This window comes from Hirundo rustica, chromosome 1, assembly GCF_015227805.2.
Source record: "Hirundo rustica isolate bHirRus1 chromosome 1, bHirRus1.pri.v3, whole genome shotgun sequence".
In the NCBI taxonomy this organism is placed as follows: Eukaryota; Metazoa; Chordata; class Aves; order Passeriformes; family Hirundinidae; genus Hirundo; species Hirundo rustica.
Genome location: NC_053450.1, coordinates 141,381,879 through 141,407,985, shown reverse-complemented (window position 1 = coordinate 141,407,985; position 26,107 = coordinate 141,381,879). Strand labels below are relative to the sequence as shown.

The 26,107-nt window shown below is 40.2% G+C and overlaps 1 protein-coding gene across 16 annotated transcripts in view; it reads right to left on the bottom strand.

The window, feature by feature from the left end:
- The window catches only part of SVIL (supervillin), a 101,009-nt gene extending 87,183 nt beyond the window's left edge, over positions 1–13,826 (bottom strand). For 14 of the 16 annotated variants that reach the window (XM_040088159.2, XM_040088210.2, XM_040088183.2 and 11 more), the window contains exon 1: positions 13,692–13,826. In XM_040088159.2, the coding sequence (XP_039944093.1) occupies positions 13,692–13,755 (64 nt within the window). In that variant the 5' untranslated portion in view covers positions 13,756–13,826. Of the gene's footprint in view, positions 1–10,460; positions 11,017–13,691 lie in introns of those variants that run through there. The other 2 variants (XM_040088257.1, XM_040088225.2) reach the window with 2 other exon arrangements.
- Between the last annotated feature and the right edge of the window lie 12,281 nt (positions 13,827–26,107).

The window sequence follows — 26,107 nt, the reverse complement described above, 5'->3', positions numbered from 1 at the left end:
AAAATTTCAATAGCCTGGTTTATGAATATTCATTTTCCAGCATTACACTTCCAGGGGTTTAGGAAAAACCAGTGGCATGTCAGTGCTCAAAGGTTCTATTACTTCTGCTTCTTCCTTAGCATATTTATTACAAGTCAGAAAGTGCATCAAGCCTGCAGTTTGTCCAACCATCTGGGTCAGTTCATAGAGATTAAGTGGCACAGCAGACACCAAGTGCTGCAGCTCAGGGTGCCATTAATCCCTCCAGTGGACGTGGTGCCTCTTCACAGGCCTCATCGGTTCTAGGCTATAAAAACTGTTTCTCTCTTATCTCCTCCTGTTTCGCTCCTCCTACACGCCACTGCAGTTACAAGCCAAGCACACGACAGCCAGCCCTTCAAAGGCTGCTCCTCTCTAAGGAGCAGTTGCCCAAACCACAGAGTTTATCAGATGCGTACAGGCAATTATTCCCCAGTCAGCTTGTTTCAGCAAGTGCTACAAGACAGATGGAACTGGCACACTGCAACAGCTAAATAAAGTTTGTGACACTTTGGTCCATTGCCAAAAGACATAAACATTGCTTCTGTATCAAAAGGTATAATTTGTTTGACAGTGTTTTGTGTTTTTCAAATTGTGACAGTGCTGAAGTTTTAGGCCACTGCCTTGGACATTACTGTGTGCCCCAGACTTGTGATCCAACCATCCCCAGATGTGAAGCACCTCCAGTTTTAAAAGGAGAGCTCAATAAAAGTTCATAGCGCAGGCAGATCAAAAGCTCTTATGAATCTGAATAGGGCAACAAATATTTAGAGCACAGCTTGTAAGGAATGTGAAATTCAAGGCTACATTTAATGCATTAAACCTGGTGTATATTAAGCCAGAAGCTTCCACCTAATAGTCGTGCAAACTGCAAAGCAAAACTAGAAAGCCAGTGACATTTCTCCTAGCTATATTTCTATATTCCTTAGCTATATTTCTCTTTTGTCAGCAAATAGGCAGCTCAGCAAAGCTCAGAACTACTTTTGTCATTTCCTGGCAAAACAAATTGAGTTAGAACTTTTTGAAGTTATTGTCAAGCCTTACAACAGCTTATGCAATTTTGTGATTTTCCCCTCAGCACCACTGCTTCAGAACAAAGGAGGTAAGAGGTTTGATCTATCATAAATGAGCATTCCAAGCTTATGGTTTCTGTTTCTGATCCAAATATTCACAGAACAATGAAAAGCTCTCAGTTTGGAAGAGCAACTTCCAACAGCACCATTTAGAATATATTTATATTTGCAATATTTAAAGGCATCTCCAAAGAGAACCTGTAGACTACTCAGCAGGAAAAAAGGAGAAGAGAAATGTAAATAAAGGATAACAAGTAATAAAAAGGATTTAATCCCTGAAGGGAAAGGGAGGAGAAATTAGAGATCAGCAACTGGAACCGTGAAGAAAAAAGGTCAGAAGTCCTGAAGGATGTAATCATGATCCTATTTTAAAAAGGGAAAGGCTAAAATTGTGTCTGATACAATGGCCTATGGGCCAATCCAGAAAGTCTGAAGTACCATAAATAAAATGGTTTTGTAGAACATCATCACTTGATGCTTCCTCTAGCTCCCAGGTCATGGCTTTGGCCGGAGACTGGTGTTTGGAAAGATTATTGTGAATTCTTACCAGCGCCTGGGGGAAAGCTCTGCACTACAGACAGTCCTGGACACTGGTCAGGGTACAGCAAGCACACATCACCGTGGTTGAATTACACTATTTCTGCTTGGCTTCTGTAGAGAAACCAGCTTATTTGGAGTTGCTTTTTAGCTTCCTAGCCTTCTTTGGGGAGGAAATAATTTATGCTATGTCTTCAGAACACAAAGACCTATTGTCAAAGTCACAAGCTGCCTATTTACCCTAAACAGGAGAGATCCTTTGTGGTGCAGGGAGAAAGGAAACATTTCACTTGCATGAGGTCTCCCTTAGAAGCAGAATGGGGGTTTTCAAACTGTAATGATTATTTTAAAAAGCAACAGAAGTTTAAAATAATTTACTTCAAAAATCTGAGCCAAAAGCTTGATTGTTGCTTTGCTAAGAGTTCCAAAAGTAGGTGAAAAAAATCCAAACCAAGTCTGGCCAGCAAAACTCCACCACCACCATCAACCCCCTTTAATTATTTATTTCTAGTGGCTTGCCAGTTAAATCTCTAGCCTGTAACAAAATCAAATGTGGGTAGCTGTCAACCCTTAAAGCTAAACATCTACAACACTTGGCAGGTGGTTTTAAGAAAGACTTTTAGCTACAAAGAAAAACAGGATGCATTGGATAAAGCTGGATGCCCAATTTTTTTTGGCACTCAATTCTCTCATAGGATTGACAGCCATGTAGGCCAGCTTCAGGGTCCTAAATTGTATAAATTTTGAGACAAACAAACACTTTGAGCTTGTCTGCCTTGCTGGACCACCCACGAGCTTGATGGCCATGGGAACGGTACCACCAACTGCATCAGTTTTCACTGAACTCTACTGAATACACTTAACCTCCAGTGAACTGGCAAAATTACTGCTCTGTGGAGGAAGATCCACACACGTCTGCCCAGCAGGAGATGCAGTATGGCGTCCTTTTGCAGGCAGAATGGCACATCTCAGCTCTATCGGCTCTCATGGTTAGGTTTTGCCCATCAGTTTAGCAACATGCAAGGGACACATCGGTGCTTTGCTCCCTGGGTAACAGTGAAAGTGATTAACACAAAAATCTGTGTTTGTGGAAGCAACATAGACACCAGAAAACTTCATGGTAATTCAACTAATTGTTACACGTCACAAGAGAGAAGCCATTCAGAAGTGTTAATCAGCCTGCAGCTCATTTCAACTCGAATCATTCATTAGACTCAGGCTGAGCAGCAGGTTGTGTTTCACAGACTGAGTCAAAGATATGAATAAGGAGTAAAACACGCCCAGGTACCGGACCAGGCATTCTCAGGGTACAGGTCATGTAAGTGAAGTCATGTTGAGAACGAGTCATTTATGCCTCCTAGGGTGTAATCCCATGATGAAATACTTAGATTAAATCTTAGACTATTATCCCAGCGTATCAACCCTGTCTGCTCTCAGCAGAGGTATCTGCAGATCCTGTTTAAAGTAGCTCATTTATCCAATCAAGACAGGAGAAACAAAAACATGAGAGAGCTCCTCTTGTGGCCCTTGGAAATGCTGCTGGCAAGGCCAGGAGCTGGACTTGATGATTCTTGTAGGCCCCTTCCAACTCAGCTTATCCTGATTCTTTAGGTGCTTCCCTTGAAGATACCTGTCCTTCTCAATGCCTGGTCCCTAATCCTTGATCTCTTTCCACTCCTGCTTCTCTCCTCTCTGTCTCTCCAAAGTCCTGCATAGGGAGCAAGTGGTCTGCTGAGGAAGCCCACTCATGACAACAGAAAGTACAAGAAAGTGAGCCTAACAGTTCTCGATTTATCTGAAGCATTTGCTGAGAGGATTATGTGTGGAGTCACTGCTTTCCCGACAATTAACTTCCACGGAGTTGTGCTGTCACGACACTTCATTGTCTGCATTCTCTCTGCAAATCTGTCTGCAAATCTCTCACAGGCACTGGAAGTCACTCATAAACTACTCCATTACTGAGCCCTAGGTTTCAATCAAAATTAGTTATCCATTTAATATTTCATTACCAATGTGCTACTTCTGTGCTGGCTTCAATCAAGCTGTAAAGTACTTGTGGTATCAAATATAATTCTTTCATAGCTGCAATTCAAAATTATGCCCCAAATTTACTTATACCGATTTTCACCCAAGTCCAAACAAGCTAGCACAAGCATTTGGTTCATTCAAGAAAAGAGTTTACATACATCTCAAATCAAAGGTGCAGAACTAAGTAATTTCAAGTAGAAGACTGTTCAAACTTAAGTCCTCATGACACTCTTCCAGAAGCATTACACAGAGGCAAGTAGATCATGGGCAGTTTTAATACTGGGCTAGAAGACACAGCAGTGGACTTGGTCCAAGAATCAATTCAGTGTCTTAAAATAAAAGAAATTTCTCTTTTGCATAAAAATATTAGCCCAACACAGGACACGTTTTCCTACATCTTACCATCATTTGCTTAAGTCTCTAAATCAAGCAAACTGAGTCTGTCACGAGCACAGTATGACAGACCACACTTCACAAACATTCAGATGTTGACATCCCATCTGATGAGGTGAAAGCAAAGCACTGAGGACACTCACAGAGCTCCTAGGCCCTCCAGTTTTTCTCTCTTCTCTTGCCATTTAACCTGAGCCAGTGTTCCCTGCTCACCTGTCCTACATGCTCACTCCCACACTGAGCAACCCTTTTCAAACCCTGACTCTTCCTCTGCTGCTAATTCAGCACCCACGCTGACAGAGCCATGGTGAGCAGGTCCGAGTAACCCACAGGACTTGAGAAGAAGTGGAAAAAACTTCTGACAGAGCAGTTCCCTGACCTGTGTGGCCATGTATCCGTCTAATGCTGTTGGAGAGAGTGGTTCTGGAGCAAAATGGGACTGGAAAGGCAAGTGGGAAGGATTCCTAAATTGGTATTTTAAAGCAAGGTTGCCACTTCCATTACTCCCAACTGCCAATCCAAACCATCAGCTGCCTAAAGTAGTGAGAAGAAAATGAAATAGCATTAAATAATGAGATCTCATTTTCAAGACAGCCCTAAGCACCAGTCTACAAGCTACTGAATAGCAAGGCCACTCTTGGCCTCTCTTGTTTAAAGCAGGGCAGCTACGAAGAACGCAAAGTCTCATGGATGATTTTATGGGTTTTTTTCTGCAATTACTAATTGCTATGAATCCTAGCTAATATGTCTGGAACACATTACTTATCTCAGAGAACAAAAAGTTGGGCAGAAGCGTTGATACTATGTTTTCTCCTTTCACTTAACACTTACGAATCCTTATAGCCAGCAAATATACATAGTCCAAATAGCCAGAAACACGATTAACACCAGAAAATCTAAGTCTCTATGACTCACTCTGAGTAAGTGCCAGGATGGATCATTTTTCTTTGCCCACCTAAACATAGCTCTTGCATATAAAGGGTTGTGACTTCATCTAATGACTGACCAGCAAAGGCTTCCAACCTCTGATCAGAAGAGAAATGCCAAACATTTGCATATACAGGAGCTTCTTTTTAAACTTCATAGCTCTTTCAGAGTTCCTCTGATCTGAACACTTATCTGGCACACTATGCTGTAAATTAGCATGCAGTCATTAAATTTGTCCTTTTGAGCTCTGATGTACTTCAAGACAATTTCTTGTCTACTTTTTAAAGGAACTTAACCTCTCCAGGTTTTCTACAGCCTAAACATGCCATTCCCACCTCTACAAGATCTCCATCTGGACACTCTTCAGATGCACACAGAAACGAGGAGCCCTGATGAAGGCTTGGTATAGATTCCTACACTCCAACCCTGCTGGCAGCAGCACGGAGCCTGCCTGGCCCTTCACTGCACGACTCACAGCTGACAAAACACGTTTGTGTCTGTCTGCCCTTTACAGACGTGGACACACACATGTCCACCTGCCTGATGACCCCCACTCCTCCAAAATCCTTGGCAGATGTCAAGGGTAGATTTACATGTTATTTCATAATATTTACCTTTGTCAGCATATGTGGTCACTGCAGTTAGTGCTTATTGCCCCAAATAAGCCAAAAGACCCTTACCCTTTCCAGAAATGTCAACAAGAGGGGGGGAAAGAAAATCTAAGTTGTCCACACATCAAATGCAAAAAAAATTCTGCAAACAGATGTTTCTTCCACAAGTGTTCTGATTGACTAATGTTTTGGGTACAAAGTCGCTCTAGTCAGTTGAAACACAATTCTAGATGATTGCTATGTAAGCAGAATTGACCACAAGAAAACTTCTAATTGTTTTGTTTATTCTCAGTATTCTCAGTTGGTTGACTGAAAATGCAATGTTGATTTTTTGCAGAGCTACAGTTTCCAATAATTCCACATATAAACTGAAAATGCCTTTTGACAACGTCCAAACTGCATCTGTCAAAATGACATTTGCAGCATACTTTTATATATGTGTACTGATAAACAGTATTTCAGTATGTAGAGATTGATAATCAAAACATATTCTGTGCTATTTTTTAAGTTTAGTTTAAGGAATGGAAGTGAAAAAAAAGATAGGAAACTTCAACCTGAGAATTTGGTATTTAAATCTGTAATGCAGCCTTTAAAGACCTGAATTAATTTTACAGGTCTGAAATTTCCCATTCTAAAACTCAACCCTCATCTATAAACACGAAGTTTCCTTACTTGCCAAGCCAACCCTTACTATCCAATCAGAAGGAAAGGATGGGGGCTGAGCTGTGTTTTCAAAGTCTTCAACTGTGTACAATTCACACAGCTTTTGCTGAGCTAACTCAGGGAGCTAGCACGTTTTTTGTTTGAAATTAACTCTAGGGCGTGCAGTAAGCTTTATTTGCCTCAGCTTCAAGCTGCTTAGAATTACCAACACTAAAGCCTTGAGTCTGCTTTTCAAATGAATTATATGTTCTGGATGTTTGACTACAATAAGAAATATATCATTCAAGGTTAGCTTTATTCACTGATGAAAAATAGCTACTTCTCTTCCCAATGAAGAGGCAAAGAAGTGAAATCCAGTGCTGCTGAAGCAATAACTGTGTTGTTATTCAGCTCCAGTTGCCTGTTAAAACATCTGGCAGGTTTTTTTTATTGGAACTGAAAGCAGGCAGGTGTTACAATGACTGACAGCAAAGCCAAGTGAACCCAGGTCTCAGCTCCCAGACCTAACTTGTGGTTACAGGGTTAGCCTTACCAAACCCTGGACACGGCTGGAATGACAACAGCTGCCTGAAATGCTGCTTTCAGGAGGAGTTCACCTTGCTGGCAGGGCCAGTTGCCACTTAATGGAAAATGACATTGAAATACTGTCCATTTTTCACTCTAATATAAACAGTTGGGGCAATTATTTTCTAAGAGTTGAAGAGTTATTCTAGCTGTCTCTGAAGCTTAACTGGGCTTCTTGTCAGAAAGGGCAAGATTGAAAAAGTCACATGTGAAGCACATATGACTTGCATATTCTCTCGATCATTTGAAACAGTAATCCACACTCCTTCATCCTTCCACAGAGAGCTGATGGGAGACAGTGCTACCTTTGTTTTATTTTAGGGAATAGACAGTAATTTTGTTTAAATCTAAGCCTAATATAACAGAGCAAGAATGAAATCCTGCACATCTTTGCTGACTGCCAAGAGTTCTGCAGGTATAAGCCACAAGGAGCACATTTGGCAGTCATTAACTCCACAGAAGTATTATTTACTCCTCACAGTACACTTTGGCACACAACCTCTGGACTAACACCTGAATGCAGTCCCTTTGTAACAGACACCAGTAACAGCAGGGCATTTTTTGGTGTCAAACGGCTCAGTTCTGTCAGGAAATTGCACACTTCCTTCATAATGGTCTGATGGAGGCTCAAGTTGCTTTGGAAATGTATCTGGCCTTAAATATTATGAGACACGATGCTTGATGTCCAAGTTCCTTGTGATGATTTTTTGTGTACATGAAGAGAGGCATGCCTGGAAAGCCAAATAATTTTCATCTGGGTCTTCGAAAATTGAATTGAATTTTTTTTTTTTTTTTAAACTCTGAAAACTGGCATCATTAGAGCAAAGAGATACCATTCCATCAACTAAATCCAAATAAATCATCAAAGAGTTAATTCCTGTACCCTCTCTACTGAAAGACTCCCTTCAACATACCACCATGTGAATCAGTGACATCAGAAGCATTTTTACCACCAGTTACCCAATGCATTCTTATCTGCTTAAGGCAGACTCCAAGTAGGACATGTTTTGCTCATTAAAAATCATGACCTTCCAATGTGTCTATTAACTCTAAAGTATCTAGCTGGGAATATAGCAAAACCAAGGGGTTACCAAGGTGAGACCGTTGTACACATTAATTCCTTTGCAAGCTCCCTGTTCCCCTGCAGTAGTCAAATGGAGGCTTCTCCAAGCAGAAACAGAAGGCAGCAGCTTTTGCATTCAGCAAGAAAAACATACCGCAGACCGCAAGGCCTCTGCAAAGTGAATAATCTCAGCCACCCTGTTACTGCAAACTATTCCACAGCTTTTGCCTCTAGAAAATTACAGTAAAGTTTCCATTCACAACAGCCAACACATTGGGGAACAAACATGAACTCAAACAATGGCAATTTAAACTAAATAAGCTTGTGCAGTTTTCTCCTCTGTATATTAAATTAAAGGTTTCATAGACACCTGATCTTGTGAAACAAGTTCTAAGAAAGTAAAATGGTAATTTTGCATTTAAAAAACCCCCAAACCACAAACACCATACATTCTTAATCACCTTTTGCATAAACAAATGTACTAAACTATATACAGCTTTCAAACCACTTCATCAACATAGAGACAAGAGAAACCTCAGCTCATGCTGAGTTATGATGTGTAAGACAAACACTTTCCAAACAGAAAAGAGTCCAATGACCTGTCTAAATGTCTTGATCACAAATGGCTCACCTCCACCATCTCTGAGTCTACCTGGACTCACTGCGAAGGAGCAATGTGCACTACCATTCTACCATTTTCCTTTTCCTCTGCTAGACACTTCTGGGGAGTTCTGTATACAGTTATAGTGCAATATTTCTTTGTATAAAGAAGTAAACATGGCATAGTTTAAGACAGATTAAAACTGCTTTTGCCCCCCCCCCACCTTTATCCCATATATCAAATACAAAGAATTTAGGAAAAAAATGTCAAGCGCACAGCTACAGTCCTGCTAAATAAAGCTCAGAGAAATCTCAAAACCTCTTTCCTACTGGAAATTTGTTTTTCCAAAAAAGTAATTTAGCAAAGCAATCAAGACAAAACAACATGGAAGAGGCAGAATTAACTTTTAAACTGAGATAGGGAAGAAGATTTACCTGTTCTGACAAGTTTAAACCTCTGCTGCACAAAGATAAACTGATATTGTTACTTTTCATCAATCAAAATGTTTTCTGCATTTCACCCTTAGTGCACTTAAGTCTGAAATTGAAGTTAAGAGCTTCTGCACACTGTGGTATCTAACTTCCGTATCTGATGTCTCTGTGGTCTGTTTTAAGACTTTAAGGCATTGACACCTTCTAGCAGGTTTACAGGAACACAACAGGCATATTAAAATGGTGGAGCAATTTACAGCAACTTGCTTTTTAAAATATAATTAGCGAAGGAAAAGAAAATCAGATCATATAAAAAAAGGATGATTATTAAAAATACTCATTTTATTGGAAGCAATGTAAAAACATTTAGAAGTCAGTATCAGACTGAAGCACACATTTGTTATACAACACAAAAATTAAGATGATGTCTGAAGGAGTATATTTATCAGGTAGTTTCTTCCTAAACCTCACTGCTTCTACAGGCAGAAGGATTCAGTCTCCTATAAAATATGCAGATACAGGTGACTATTTAAATATATACCTAACAAAGTCTGTGGGAGAAAGATTCACTATATGGGGGAGTTTATGCCAATACAATGTTCCTATCACTAAACTCATATAGTGGTTTTAAAATAGTAATGCTTCAGATATGTTCTGCCTTCTGGTATTCCCAGGGCTAGAACAAAGGTTTATGTAATTCAGAATAAAAGTTCTAGATCCATTTGACAGAGAAATACAGATTTATAATCCAAATAAAATGGAAGGTGGCCTTAAATTGCTAGTTCCTTAAAGGGAGATTGAGAAGCAGATTTTTTTTTTTTTTTTGGCAAGGACACTGTTCTTGTGTTTCTGGTGATTAAAACACAGCACCTGGAATATCCTTGAAGCAAGGAAACTCGCCTTCCAATCCCCCTGTCCCTTATGCTCCCCGGCTTTAAGCAGGCTGGAATAAACCCACTCTCATTTCAACCTGACAATGCTGCAAACTTTCTCAAACAAATGGCTGAAGGAACTGCAAGCAAAGATATTGCTGCAGGAGAAGGTAACACAGTGCCAGTAACTTCTACCTCTTCTACTTGCAGTGTCTTGGTAATGTTTAAAACTCAGAGAATGGAAAATTGGAGGAAGTTTTCCTCAGAATGCTCCAAGTCTCAAAATAAAGCACAGTTATCCAATGCAACAGTACTCACAAGTATTTATAGAACTTTTAAAAGACAAATGAAAATTACCACTGAAAAGTTTGTTATTATGGAAGTGTTCTTACAGCCCTTTGTAGTACTGTGACTAAGGTCAACATAATAAAACTGAAAAAGAGAAACACGTCACACAAACCAACCAGCAACAGGACTTTCCATTCATAGCAGAATGAACTCATCCTTCTAAGCAAAACCACGAGAATAAAAACATAAAATGCCTTAAGGAAGGCAGAAGGACTGGCATGCACAGGCTGGAGTAAACCCACTCTCATTTCAACCTGACAGTGCTGTGAATACTCTCAAACAACTGGCTCGAGCAACTGAGTGCAAGCTCCCCGAGTGAGGTGCTACTTACTTCAGAATCCTGTAAAAAATCCACTTGTCTGCCTTTACACAAAGAGGACAGAAAGAAGGTACGGATGCAGCAAAAGGGGTCAACGTCTTCTCAAAATAGTTACTGATAACGCCTGTAGCTCTCTTTGGCCAAGTACTTCATAATTCTTGTTTTAAAGAAGTTTCTCGCGTCAGCTGAGATTCTTTTCCCAAGGACCTACCACTCACCCACTTAGAAAACAGAAAAGTGACTTCACAAAAGTTACCAAATATCAACATGCATGGCTGGCAAGTACATGTGCAGTCAAGATGATTCAGATAAGTCAGATAAATTTAGAACAGCGCTTTCCTAAAAGCATGCGTTCACCAAATGCAGTAAATATGCAGGAGCTATATCCAAGAGCTGATTCCAAACATCAGAGCAAAAAATTTATTAGTGAAAATCTCCTTTTAAGAGTTCGCTGCCATCTGAAGTCCTCAACAGTGTTATTCCTTGATCTGCCTTTAGTATTTCCATCCATCACTGGATTTATCCACATAAAAAGCTATAGGCTCTCCAGCCTCTGAGGACTAAGCCAAATGCAGTGTGGCAACTTCACATAGGAGCAGCCTTTTATGGTTGGAACAGTAGAGCTTTGATACAGCTAATCTACCATAAATAGCTCTTGAAACTCAGAAGGATCAAATCAGCTGTTGCAACAGTCCCAGCCTGTAGCTGCTTCAAATCCAATTATACTGTCAACTCTGTCTTGCAGCTCTCCCTTTTCTTCCCCCTGTCCAAAACATTTTCAGACCTCCTCCTGACAGAAATTAGAAGCTGCTAAGGCAAACACAGCAAAATCAAACCCATTAAATAAATTGTGAAACAGATGCGCAATTATTCTTAACATTACCTTAAGGAAGACAAGTTTTATTCTCTTCAAAACAGCTTAAGTATTTGATGCCCTTAGAAAAAGAAGTTACCAGCCCTGACTTATAAAGCAAACACATAATTTGAAGTAAGCAAAGAGTTCCAAGAGCAGCAAGCGCAGCTTTAAAAGGTGGGTAAAACTAAGCAGATAAACTTTATGGAGCACTAGCCACATCCCAGATTAAGGCATAAGGTACTGAATTGCTTGCATATTTTTCTGTAACCTAAATACACTTGAGAAGTACTAGAATACCCTGTTATAAATCCTTGAATTACAATGTTTCCTTTCAGAAACATTTTCCCACAAAGAGGTTGAGAGCTATAATTTAAGAATTCTCGCAGAATTAAAAGCTTCCAAAATATATGTTTACTAACCATATAAATTGGTATAACTGAAAATTACCACTAGGTCTACAAGAGCATAGTAATTACTGAGAAACCAGTCCTCAGTGGCATTGAAAGAAAGCAAGTTTGGATCCAACAAAACATTGGTGAGCCGTATTATCTTCATGGTTCACCTCACAGTGCAAAGAAATAGTGCACAATGCAAGCACATAAGTATATGCAAATAAAAGGTATTTTTTCAAACATATATATTATTAACATCCCATCAGTCTTTCCAAAACACTACATCCCAAAACATCAACTACTCCAGTACAGCACAGGAACTCTGGCACTTCAAAGGGGAAGTGTCTCGTGGGCAAAGTCTGTATCTCTATCTCCCAAAAGCACATAAATCCTGAACATTGCCAGGGCATCCTCCTAAAATACTGGGCAGGACATCTACATCTAGGCATCCACCCTTCATTCAGGCAAGGGTAGAAGGGGATTGCCAGTTCCTGGTATGCAAACTGCTTTAAGGGCCTCTAGAAGCTACTCTAATGGAAGGGGCAAAGTATAAAAATCATTGTCTTCCACTTAATGGAAAATTGTCACCCATACACCATCTTATTCGTCTTTGTGCTTGTGTTAAATTTTACCATCTCAGTTAAAGGGCCTGGGTTTTCACTGATTTGCAAAGCATGTAACATACCTTAAACACGAAAAGAATCACTAGTTACCCCCGAAAACAATAGCAAAACAACCTCAGTTAAGTGTGGGTGGGTGAAATGAACTGGTTTGCCGTCTCCTCTAAATTGTGCATGAAGAACCCAGCTCGGTCACCTTCTGGAAATCTCAGTAAAGTCAAAGAGCTATACAAAAGCACCGACAGCTTTCTCTTTAGGACCTAGCAAATGCCCAACTGAATCGATTCAGGTACACGCAGGACAGTGAGCTTTTCATTAGCATGGAGTAAACTCAGCATGTGACAAGCAGATAAAACAGACCCTCAGGATCTGCCTGAGGAAGTTTATCACTGTGAATAGAGCTTGTAGAACATGTCACATTATGCTTCTGCATTTTGGTTGAAAAAAAAAGTAGCTGAACCAACTGCTGACAAAAGTTCAACAGAGCTCTTAAAAATGCAGAAGGCATGCTTGCAGCTGGTACAGAGAGAGAGCAGCCGAGAGCATTCTGCCACAGCACAACCACTGGTGCTTTATGCCCTATCCATAACCATTAAAATCCAAGGGCTTTTATTACTGTGGAATTTAAAGGATGCAAGTTATGACATGGAAACACACCCCCTTCTCCAGAAGCAAGACAGGGATTGCTTGTTTCTTTTATAGAAACCACTCTACATTCATTCTCCATATCACACAAGAAACTATGTTGAAGATTTCATGTTTATACCTAATTAAAAAAAAAATAAAAATCCTGCATGTGCTTTTTCATAGAACATAGGCTTCCTTGACTACAAGCACATAAAACAGAGCTGCCTGCCACACAAATACAGCAGTTTCTTCCTCTTCCTCCCCAATACAAAATTTCTGTAAACATAGAGGAAGCCACAGACAATCCATCAGTTAACCACTATCCCTTTACAACAAGACTAACACCTAGAATGTATCTTCCAGACACTATCAGCTATATCATCAAAGAGAGTGAGATATCACCCACTTCTCAGGCCACAGGTTCTGTCCCAGTGAAGACAGAAGTACAAATTAACAGACACACTTTTGATTCTGAGGTCTTGCTTTGCAGGAGGGTTACTGTCATTGTGCTTCAATGAGTACCAGTCAAGAAATAACACCAGGGTAACACAGAGTGAAGTGCACACAGTGTGCAAAGTCTGGATTAAGCATTCTCTTATTTAACAATTCAGCTTCCCAGTTTACAGATAGCTTCTTTTCAGCTGGTGGGGGGGAGGGGAAGAAGAGACTTCCCAGAAACGGAAAAAAAAAAAAAAAAAAAAAAACCCACAAAAAAACCCCCAGTCAAATTTAATAAAAAGAGACTTACCAGCATCCATTGTTAGAATCATGACCCCACTTCTGTGTCCCAGGAAGCAGGAAGCCTTACCCATCCAGTGTATGCGAATGACTCAGAAGGACAGCATGGCTTTGTTTCAGCTTATATCTTCTGGCTGGTTCACCCCTCCTCCCTTTCGTGGGATAAAAGTGTTGCCTGTGCCTGGCCATCCCCATTGGCTCAGCTAGGGGAACCTACCCATTTAGCACATTCGAGTTTCTGTGGGAGCCTAAAATGACTCACAGAGGATTTTCTATTTATCTTAAAAAACCACCAAACACCGAGAAAACCCCAAACCCAACACAAACAATTTCTGTCTCTCTGGGAGAATAAATCATTCATTCTTTCACTATCAGACACAAGTTATGTTATTTTTTTTTTATTTTTTTTTTTAATGTGATGTTAGTGTCACAGGGATGAACAATTCCCTTTGCTCTGAATTGAGGAAAAACTGGTAAATCAGGGAGGACAGTCCCACAGGCTTAGTAATCCCCAGTTCAGCTGCATTCTCTGTCCATGGGAATAAAACCACATGTTTTGTGCCAAAGGACATGCCCCCCAACCCCAACCTTTAATGTAAATTGTATATAATCCCAAAATTAAGCATCTCTTGGTTTGCCAGGGAGGATTTGCTCTTCCATTTTTTTTTTTAAGTAGGTAGAACAGTAAAAGATTATTGTCTTACTGAAGACACACATCCAGACTCTACAGGTTTAACACTGTAGTGAGGAAAATTAAGTAATATTTTCTTAATCTTCAGGATTCTCTAGGTGCAATAATTGGTACAATCTAGGCTCTGCCTGAAGAATTTGGAAAGCTGTTACAATCTATTTGTGAGCTTCCTCTCTGGTGAGAGAATAGTGTTAAAAAAAAAAAAAAAAAAAATCTATCTGGTCAAGAGATATCCCAACCCATTGTTAACTTTGATCAAACCACAGCACAGCCTGAAAAGTGCATTTGGGTGAGCAGCTGGAGGGGGAAAGGAATTTGTTTCTTTCTATATTGCAAAATCTTGAAGAACTTGCAGTCAGACCCCGAGAGGGAGGTGCTGTGTCCTGGCACCACAAACTGTCAACAGACTCGATATCTGTGCTTAGGGATTCAGCAAGCACAGAGACCCAAACACCGGTGTTCCTTGCCTCTGATAAGAGCTACCTTTTCTAAATAAAGTGTGGACATATTAGGCTACTGTCTCACCACATTACTCACCAGCAGATAACCTAAGATTCATAACTCTGCGATACAACCACAAGTGTATTTTGGAAGTGTTGCTTGTGGTTGTTGAAATAAACAGAGCACTCTCTCTCTCTCCTGTCTCCTTCTGTTTTTAGAAAAGGTATCAGTTGCAAGTCACAAACACCAAGGTTTGCAGACACTATTAATGAAGTCAGAATCCACAATTCAAAGAAATTAGTAAGTGCAGTAAAATTGAATCACACTTCTCAGACTTCTTGACCCTCTCTGGCTTTGAAGTGTGACTCTGCAGCTACATATTTGAGTCGCAAGAGTTTGAGGGGAAACAAATTGCTAAGGTTGAAAATTTCTCATGTTTTCTGTAGGGTGCTGCAATAAAAGCTTTGGAAAGAGGCATGAGTAATCCAGATCCCTGAAAGAAAAATGAAATCTTTCAGTGAATGGAAATTAGGGACAAATGACCTAGGTGGACAGGCTGCTCCTCAAAAGCCACGCTACAGAAAAAAGTGCAGCCTCAGAACTGAATGGATTAGTGGCTTCATCCAAAGTTTACAATTCTCAAATAGTCAGGACACTGTTTTGACCAAAATAAATAGCTAAGGACATTTGGCAACAGCCCAGGCCATGTGCAGAAGTACATGTTAACTTTTGAGATTGAGATCAGGTGTAGCTTCTTTCTCACCAATAATTATTAGTCTGAAGAAAAATGCAGCAGTAAGGAAGATGCTTTTGTATTCTTCCTATTCCACCCTTTTTCACCTGACATCTTCACTAAAAATTTCCAACGGTCTAAGTAAAATCCATGACAACAAAAATCAGTTTTGAGGATGCCTTCAAATAATGCAATCCAAAAGCCTGGGAGAGACTGTATGGAGAAAAATGGCAAAACACTTGTCCTTGCCAACAAGGTAGAAAGGAAAGCAAAGGAGCTGGCAGACCTTTAAGTATAACTGAAGACCTTGACTATCTGCATACCAGGCTAATCCAACCTTAACTTTCCCATCCTCAGGTAAACTGAGCATGAGTAATGTCAGAGAATATCAGGCACAACAAGTCCTATGCCAAACAAACACATTTTAAGAAAAGCATTATCATATGCTGTGTAAGAGCAAACCACTTTCAACAGGATGACATTTCCTGTAAGGTTGGCTTTTGCAGTAAGTCCAGTACCATTGTCCTGGAACAGTAAAATGCAGAAGTTCAAACAAACTGTTCTCAAAACAGAAAAAAAAAATACCCCCAACTGCTGGGTCAGCAGTGGATTGTGAGGTTCTGCATGTGCTATTCAGCTTGCAAAGTATTTGGAAAACCAGCTGAATTGAAACCATAGTAGAGAGGAGCAATCTTATTGATATCCTAGAAAATAAACAGGAAAAACATCCAATTGCCTTTATCCTCAGAAGGGAGAGGATGAAGTTTTCAGTTAGGCTAGCAGAAGCATTAACCTGAAGGGGACTGCTGCATGGACATAGGATTTACAAAAGCTGGGCATCCCCAATGTTCCAATTCTATTCTAGATGGCAGAAATGAAACAGTTCACTGTTCTTCAAGTTACATTAGCCAGCAAGAGTTGGCTGAAATTTGTGAAATTAAAAGCCCACCAGTGCTAGAAGGAACACTGTATGTTTCCTCACATATAAGCAAAGCTGCTAAAGTGTCCAGCAAGACAGCACAACAACTTGCACATGAAGCCTTGGCTTTGTTGACTTTTGTGGAAGCTATGCAATACAGACAGCACATGATAAATGGTATGCTGCTAGCAAAGTTAGCATACTATAAATTAAAAAAACAAATACCTGTCCATAAACTCTTTCTATTGTGATGTTATGAAAAGAGGGTGTAAGTGACTCATCTGATTGTGCACATTTCCCAGCCTCTAAAGTCAGATGGCCAGTCCTAGATGCAACTCCAGCAATGAAGCAGAAAGCTGGTCACAACCTCCAGAAATCACCAGTTTTTCCCATAATTTTTCAGTCTGATAACCTGAAGTCCATATAATTGCTTAATGAATATATATGATAAGGCAGTAGCAGGTACAGCAAATACTGCACAGTATTCCAAGATGCTGTGGAAAAACATTAACACATTCATCTGAGGACTGTATCCAAATAGCCCACAGCTCAGTCATCTGACAAGGTCCAGTTATGTCACATCAAGTGTGTAAATTGCTTACTGTTAAAAAACTAGTTCTGTAGATTCTCTACTAAAATAAACCTTTTTGTTGCTGATTTTTTAAAAAATACAGCAGAATACTCATTCACATGGTCAAACAGCATCATCATCTGAAGCTTACAACCATTTTGACAGTATATACTAAGAAACAAGTTCAGCAAGAAATTCTCTGAAGGCTTGACTTGAGTCTTTGTTGAAAGAAGTTAAGTCCATATTACCCTTTAAAAATTAAATTCCCATGACAGTTCACATAGTTTTCAGTAACCTGCATTAGTCTTGCAAGAGCACACTACTTCTGCTCACCTTCATTAAATTATTCACTGCATAGAAAGTATGCAGCTAATAACTGTGATGTGATGTGCTTGCTCAAACATTTTTGGAGGAGACTTTACTCATATGCTTTAATCCTGACTTGTCTAGATTCAGCTCATGTTTTCCATGATCACGCTCCAAGCTCAAATCTTCAGGAATCAAGGTTAGGTTTTGCTTTTCTACTGCAAGGTCTTACAACTTCCAGTCTTTCTAGCACATGGAAGAGTAAGCACTGCTCTCAGTCTCTCACTTTCCTTCTTTTTAAGTAAGATGCTAAAACCAGCAGAATATGATTTCATTCAAACTTCTACTCTTTACACAGTGTTCTGCCAGACTTCAGAACCTGTGACAATCTGCAAGGAAAACAGCTCTCACATAATTCTGGAGCAACAACTGAAATGGTGCCTTTTGTACCTCTGAGAGAAAACTTAGGCTACATGTGGCAGGAGAACTAATAGTATGACAGCTCCTGCCTGGCAGTGTGACCTGAATTAGATATCAGTTCTGGTTTAGGAAGGTTAGATCATCTATATACTTATTTTGCTGATTCAGAACCACTGAGACATTCCCGATCACATCCAAGAAATCACATCTGTCCAGTAACAAAAATTACACGATTCTCCAAGAGCAAGATTAATCCCACACTTTACAGAAATTTCACAAGCTCTGCCTTTGTGAGACCAACAGAACCTGCCATGCACTTGGACACTCTAAAAGGTCCCTTTTGTTCTTGGTTTGTGTTCATATAGGGAAATGCTTTTCCACACTTAAAAACTGAAAAAAACCCAAAAACCAAACCTGAATCAAATCTAAATTGCAAATATTTAATCTAAAGTCTGCAACATGAAGAGTGGGCAACATGAAAGAATGTACAGATCTGTAATTAATTAAAATATTACATTTGAAGGAATTGTACATGATCTAGAATGGTTGAAGCTACTCTGTTATAGGGTATTTGGAAGTAGGAATAATAGATGGGCTGGAACAGGAGGTCCATCTTAGCTGCCTGCTGCCTCCCAGTGAATTCTGAGAAGTAGTTTCAGGAACTCTTACTGCTACTTCCTTTTTGAATAACATTTCTTCCCAAGGCAGCATTAGCACCTCCACTGGTATTTAAATACCACTCAGCTTTTCTGAAGGTCCTGTGGGCTACGCTGCAATCTTAACTATCATAGCACTGCATTTTATTAAAGCACAAATGCACTAGAAATCACACACAGATTCTTCTTTAAATGTTTGATACAAACATCCCAGGAAAAAAAAAAAAACAAAAAAAAACCAGACCCACAACAAGCTATAGTTCTTGGTTCAGATCTGCATACATTTTTCAGTAAAGATTTACCTTAAATCCCAGCCATCCAGGCCTGACCCTCAAGGTACCACTGCATCACCGTGTCCAGGTGGCTCACAGTCCAAAGGCAACCCTCCTCCTACAAGAAGCAAACACAACAAAGGATGGGTAAAACCACGATGCATCCCAGGCGGTGGCAGCCATTTCAGAACTAGCAGGCAGATGCACACAGGGGATGAACTGATTGACTGCAAGGGCTGAGGCAGCTTAGAACATATTGCTACCTTGCCCATTCATAGAGACAAGAACTGAACTTTCCCATAGCCACCCCACAGGAAGTCTTTATTATTATTTATTCAGTCTTGCAATAAGGTCAAGCAGCACTGGAGATAATAACAAAACCAGAAGCATCTACCAAAATACTATTACCCTCAAAATCCTTAATTTTCAACATCACTGCATGCAACTGAAAAAGCCATTTCTCTTTCTAGAACCACAGCAACCAGGAGACAGACCCAGGACTTCTCCTAGTGTAGAGAGCACCTGACCTATCTGCAAACAACACTGCTACATGGCCTGATTTCAGATCCCCACACCTTAAACCACAACTGGTTTTATTTTCATCTTGGGCAAATACAAAACATCTCTGGCTGTGCCTGTAACATTATCTGCAGGGTGATTCAGCCCATGTGGATACTCGTGTTGATTAAGTATTCAAGTTAGATTGTTTCAAACCAGCTGAATTATCCCAGCACCACACTGTCCTTAAAGATGTCAATCCCATGAACTCATAAAAACTTAAAATAACCAACTGCTCTGGGCTTCTTATTCTATTCTGTGCCATATGCAGTTGTTTCTTTCCACAGAGAGTGAAGAGTTCTCCAGTGCAGACCTGAACCACCTGAAGCAGTCTGTGTTATTGCACAGATTATTGCCTCCCCCCTCTTACAGCTGGTAAGTAAACAACATTCTTACTCTTGCTCAGCTCACCTGTATATGTTTAGGTGCCAGACATACTGCTTTCACTTTCACAACTGCTTTATTCATCTTTTTTATCTATAAGGAGGTATAAAATGAAGTCATGATATCCTCTGTGACTAGAGCAACAACTCTCAAGAGCAGTCAGGTCACTGCTCTGCTTCCTGCAGCTGCTGAACATGTCAGACTCTAATAACAGCATCCAGAGAAGAGGTCAAAACAAAAATAATTCATTGAAAAAACAGAAACTTTGCCTGAGTTGGCAAAAATTCTGATTTTGGAAGACAAGCAGACCCCCAAACACAGACTACCTTAGCTTGCACTGGGACAGGTAAGGCAGCAGATCAGTCTTGTCCCTAATGCTATGTAACTGTTCACAACAATCCAACCAAGATAGTTTTTATGATCTACCCACGTTTATCTCTGTATTTCAGGGAGGAAACTAGCCTCAAGTTCCAAGAATATGATCAACCACATGCTATTGTTTTCACATTTCCAGCTTCCATTCCCCTCAACTGAGCACTCCTGCACTTGAGAAGGGGAAATGGGTGGGCACTTCAGTGTGGTGGGAAAGGTGAAGAAAAACGATGGTCTACAATGGATAGCTGGAAGAAAGATTAACTAGTTTTTCAACCATCGCATAAACTCTTGGTTCCAAATTCCATCCTGCTACCTATATACCTATATTATAACCCTATGGTTATAGGGTTGCCTGATTACTTCTGCTGTTCCTACTTTCTTCCTCTTTATGTATCAGTATTTAGGAGAAGAAAAAAAAAATAATTTGAAATCCAGCGATCCAGATTTTGGTCAACTGCTTCAGAGACTTCCTGAAAGCAGCTGTGAGGTGGAAAGAGAGGACATTTATAATGCACAGAACACATTCAACCTGGTACACACTGCCACTGTCCCTCTAATACATTTTATTAATTCCTAATTTTTTTTTTGGCAAATGCTACATTTGTATATTGGAACAAGAGAGAGAATCCTAGGGTGGTGCACTTTTGAAGCCTCCAGCTTTGAAGCCTGTCAAAGTCTACCCTTTTAAAGGAATCTTGAGTGACTGGTGTGAGTTGAAATATCTTGACAGAGTGGTTTGGATTCTTTTTATATACATGTATTTGCCTATGTCACTATATTCTACAGATCTTTGACAGTGTCAGGAGTCTTATGAGACGTTTTGGCAAGAACACATGACAAGACAAACATAAGACCTAACAAATATAGAGAACCTACCAGGAAACATTAAAGATTGAAATCAAAATGTGAGCGCTGGCAATTGAATTCTAATCTTTTCATGACTGACCTTGGCTGCAACTTTTTGTGCTCTCTCTGCAGTTCATCAGAGAAATGCCTGGCAAGCCACTTGAATTGTATGTCTGATAACCCCTGCATTTTGAGAGTTTCGAACAAAAGCAGGAAAAGACACTTCAAATACAATTTTTCGCCTTTTCGACGGACTCTTTATTACACAACAGACAGATACCAGAATTAGTCAGTACATCATGATGGAAAGACAGACATGAAAATATCATTTGGATACCTCATATTATGAACTAGAAAGAAGGGCTAGTGGGTAATCATCTCTGTGGAGGCAGAGAGAATAATAATGTTTGTTCTTCTAGACAAATACTCTTCTAGGTGCAGATAGCATCAACACTTGGACTGATTTAACACTTGACTGCTGAACCAGGAAAGCCTGTCCCTATATGCAACAGACATAAAGCTCATAAACTCTTGCTCTGCAAGAATCCGCAGTGATCCATCAGGTGGTTCACCAGGCTGAACACCTACACCACCTTCTTTTCTTCAAGAGAAACCTCCTAGCTCCTGAGCTCTTACGTGAAGATTTTGATGATGACCCAGGGTGACTAGTTCTACTGAAACAAATTAAGGTTGCAGGTCTCCAGTCAGAAAAGGAAAGCAATTTTCAGGATGTTTTGTTTGTTGCTCGATGACTTCTATCCCATCAGTTTTGCAAGGCCATCACCTTTTCAGGCTCTTGCCCAACCAAATGAAGCCTAACATCACAATCATGTTTTGATAAAGCCCCGTTCTGCAAAGCCTTGGTACATTTTCATTTCTTACAGGGAAAAAACCAACAAACCACAGCCTGGAAAAACTTGAGAAAGAGGTAGAAGAGTGCAGTATCTTTCCTGTGAAGCCAGGAATCCTCACAGAGAGTTTAATTAAACCAGAGTCTAGCAGCTCCTTCACACTATCTCAGCTGAGGTGTTATCCTTCTTAATGCTCCAGCGGCATGTAACAAAACATACTGGGCAGCAGCCAGGTGCAAAGGAGATTTTCAGACTCCTGGTTTTCCTTTTACTGTGTCCTCTCCCACTTCCACCCCAGCAAAAAGAAAGACTACAAAGATGTTCATCAGTCCAGGTCTCTTAAGCACTCAAAATATCACTTAAGAACAGCAAAATTCCGCTCTGTGCCTGCACTTACCCTCTACATTGGTGCATGGCTGTAAACTCTTAACATCCACGATCTTTTATTTTTCTGAGGCATTTCAGAAGAACTCTGCACAAGAGTTACAGGATACAGGCACTTTTGTTTGTAGTCAGTTCTCACAGAAAACATTCAAGAGCTCAAATCCACCTTAGTAGGGCATTTCCACCATCTTACTTAAATTGCCATTTGTGATGTAACCTGCCCTGGTCAGCAGGACTCTCTTTCAGTGCACGTCCCTCCCATTTCACATCCCATAACACTGCTGTGTTTTGAACGTCTGTCTGCTCTAGTGCCCCTGCCCAAGGGTGTCTGCAGGAACAAACTGCTTTTGCACATTCCAGATGTTTAAAGAAATTATTTATCTGGACCACTGAAGAAGACCTGCCGTGGAAAGAATCTCTGCGAGTCTCATGACAGAATCATACTGGACTGTGCTTCCCCCAACACCCAAAAGTGAAGCCACGCACCTGGAAGTGACCAGCTCAGTGCTCAGGAAGCTGACACCTCCTCTAAAAATAATAGATGCATGTGCAATTCCCCCACCACGCCCTTAAGAGGTGCAGTGCACAAGCTAAGGAGGACTCCTGCAAACACCCTGGCCTATAGAAATATGAACCAAAAATCATGGCATTGCAATGAAAGATGAATGTTTGGGGTGCATGCTGGAGCAGCTGACACTGCACATTCATGCTTACCACATCAAAGCACTCTTACTGATATTTGCTTTATATTTGTTAGGCAAGGAGAATTAAAAGTAGGAAGCTCAAAAAAGTCCTTCAGCCAAGAAAGTCACAAGACACTTTAATGTTAAGTTTTTTTCCATAGTGACAGGCTACAGTTTCTCTTAGAATCTGGTTTCAAAGTTGATGAAATAGGATTCTGCAAGAAACTCTATACCACAGCACAGAAGCTCCCATCATACACTGACCTCTAGTGTAATAAAGACTCAAAACATCAGAAGTCTCTTCAAAGACTTCGAAAAATTATCAGTTTTTTTCCCAGCACTCTGAAGAATATTTTCATGCAATAAGACAGACTGAAGTCAGAAGGGCCTCCCAGGATTATTCTCAATTGTTTAAGAAAACTGGAGCATGGGTGATAGAAGATACAGAGCTTAAATTGTTCTACGGATGTGAAGTTCCTGCTGTAGTTAGATAAAGTAATTCACATCAAAGCTGCACTTAATTTCTTTGAATCCAGCTGAATTGAACACCTACGCATTCTTAGCGTACAGATTTATTTCCTAATACAGTTTTACAAAGCTAAATTGAAAAAAAAAAAAAAAATTCAAGTAGAAACACTCAGGCTGGGCAAGTCCTGTATCAGACAAATCACAATTAGATCATCCCAGACTCTGCAGCCCTCTCAAAGTGCCTGTGCACAGGGCAGCTGACTCAGATGTACTTCCTGCAGCCAGCACTGAAGACAGGAATCTTGCTGGAAATGCAGTAAGAAATGTGTCCCCACTGCCTGAAGACCCAGGGCTCCCAGAGGCACACGGGGGTGGCCTCGGAGCCCAGGCAGACTGGGGTGAGAGAGGGGCTCCTTAGGTTGGATTAGCAGCTTTTGAAGAGGGTATAAACACAACCTACTCACACTAAACAAAAAACCACAAAATAATTAAGTTCGTTTCAAAAAACGGTTTCAAACAAAAACCAGTTTCCCCACAACTTCTAAGATTAAAGAATCTGCATTTTGTTATGAGCTAACTAGAGCTTTATGACAATAATTATTTCATTAGAGTATAGCCAATTCTGAGAGAACAGAGCAATTGAAATGGATGCCCAAATTCTTTAGGCATGCATGCCACTTGTATATCCCTTCTGTTCATTGTCCATGTACCCGCCCCTGGACAACAAATCCCAGAGGCGTTTCCTTTACTTCAGCCCACTTCTCACACCTCCTTTAAAAGCAAGGAATCATTCAGAAGCTGTTTCCAGGTGAAGCGATATTTTCAACATGAGCAAGCTTCCCCAAGCCTGGCAAATGTGGCTAGGTTGGAACAAGGGCTTTTACAGGCACTCTAGAGTAGGAACTCTTATAAACTATCTTTTGAACAAGACTTTAAAAGCCTCCGAAGTATTAAATTCAAAAAGAGTTAAGCGCAGCATGAAAGCAGCCATCATAATGTATGAAGGAAGTTTTCAGAAGTCATCTCAGAGGTAAATGTTTGAAACTAAGTTCAGATCAACTAGAGCAGGTCATTTACATTTGCAGTCCCAGACTTGAGTCTGTGAAGATAAACTAGGAAGTAAGAACCAAATTTTTAATATTGGTTTCTAGCTGTGAGTATCAGAACTCAATAAACCCTTATCTGTAATGACAATATCTAAAAGATAGCTTTAAATTACTTAAAACCCCCACTATTTAATGATGTGTTCAAACCTACAGAGTTTCAGACCACTTCTGAAATATATGCAAGTCACTAGGAAGACAATTCCTTCCTAAATATTAATACTTGCCTTCTGCACAGCAGTGAGCTTTTTACCAGGGCAACACTTGAGTTCCACCCCAACGTAAGTTGTGACCTGCGTCCTGACTGGGATTTTTGAATATACCATATCCTGCAATCCAAAACCGACCAAGGTGACTGCACCAAGCACACGGGCTTTAATGAAGTACAGCACCCTTCATGCAATTTGCCATCACTCCAGGAGAACAAGGACTTCCAGCTTCTGGCCCAGAATGCTCCAGGTCAATTGCTTTTGTTTTCTTTTCTTTATCACACTCATTTTACAAGGAAGAACTCACACTGCAGCTACAGCATGGGGACAAACAGTAGCACTCAGGATTTACAGGGATATTGGTCACCAAGTTAGATCACTTCAGGCAGAGTTATGAATAAGATTCATGTTTAATATGAGAGCCCCTGCTTTAAGCCACTCGATCACATTTGTTTAGAATGCAAGGAAGCCAGCTCAGCCATCTACTTACCTCACACACAGCCCAAACATCACTCAAACAAGAAACTACACTGAGAAATCCCTTTGGCTTATTAGAAATCCCTTTAGGGTTCAGCCTTATGCTCAACTCTAATTTCTACCCAGAGAACAGTTTACCACCACCAAGGAAAGCACAATACCGGTCTCCCAGCTCCAAGGGAGGAAGAGCTGAGGCACAGAGCACACCAGACCCCTGAATTAGTGACCAGAGAACCGTGTGAGCGAGCTCCAAGCTTGCACAACAGATCCTTCCCATTGTATTTGACAGAATGTGTCCTTCCAACTATTTTTTCTCTAAATTCTTGTGTTTAATTCAATGCATGTGGTGAGGGGAATGACTTTTAGAACAGTGATGTGCACCAGTACACAGATGTTCCACATTTGTCATGTCACATGAACCTTGTGGCTAACACCCAAGCTTTAAAAGTCTAAAAACCCTCCGACATAAAAACCCACATGATATATTTGTTCCTAGAAGAACACCAGACAATATATTAGATTGCTCAAGACAGGTTTCTCCAATATTATCCTCCTTAAAAAAAAAACCAAAAAAACCCCAAGAAAAACACAAACCAAACCAAAAAACCCACCCGCAACAAGCTTAGCTTTCTTTGATTTCAAGAAGTTAAAAATCCTAAAACAAACAAACCAAAAAAATGTAACCCGACACAGAAATTCAGTCAAGTGTTAGGATGACAAGATTTGTCACAGCTATGAGAAAGCCCTTCAAACTGAATTAACTGTAGTGTAATGTATAAAGAAATTTCACGTTACATACAATCACATCCAGAATATTTTTAGCTAGCCCTTTTTCTAAAGAAATTTAAAGACAGAAGCTACACAGACAGCTTTATAACCAGCACAGAGCTCTAAAATCTTCACTCAAAAAAGTTTCTTAGTTTCTTTCCTCCCAAATGAATTCAAACAGAAAAATAGAGCACAGAAATTGATGCCAGAACATATAACCTAAGCCCTCATACCCTTACTTCCAGCACTGCTTTCATAATGTGCATAGCTCAAAATGCTGTGCATCCAGAAATTTGTGTGCCCAGGATTGG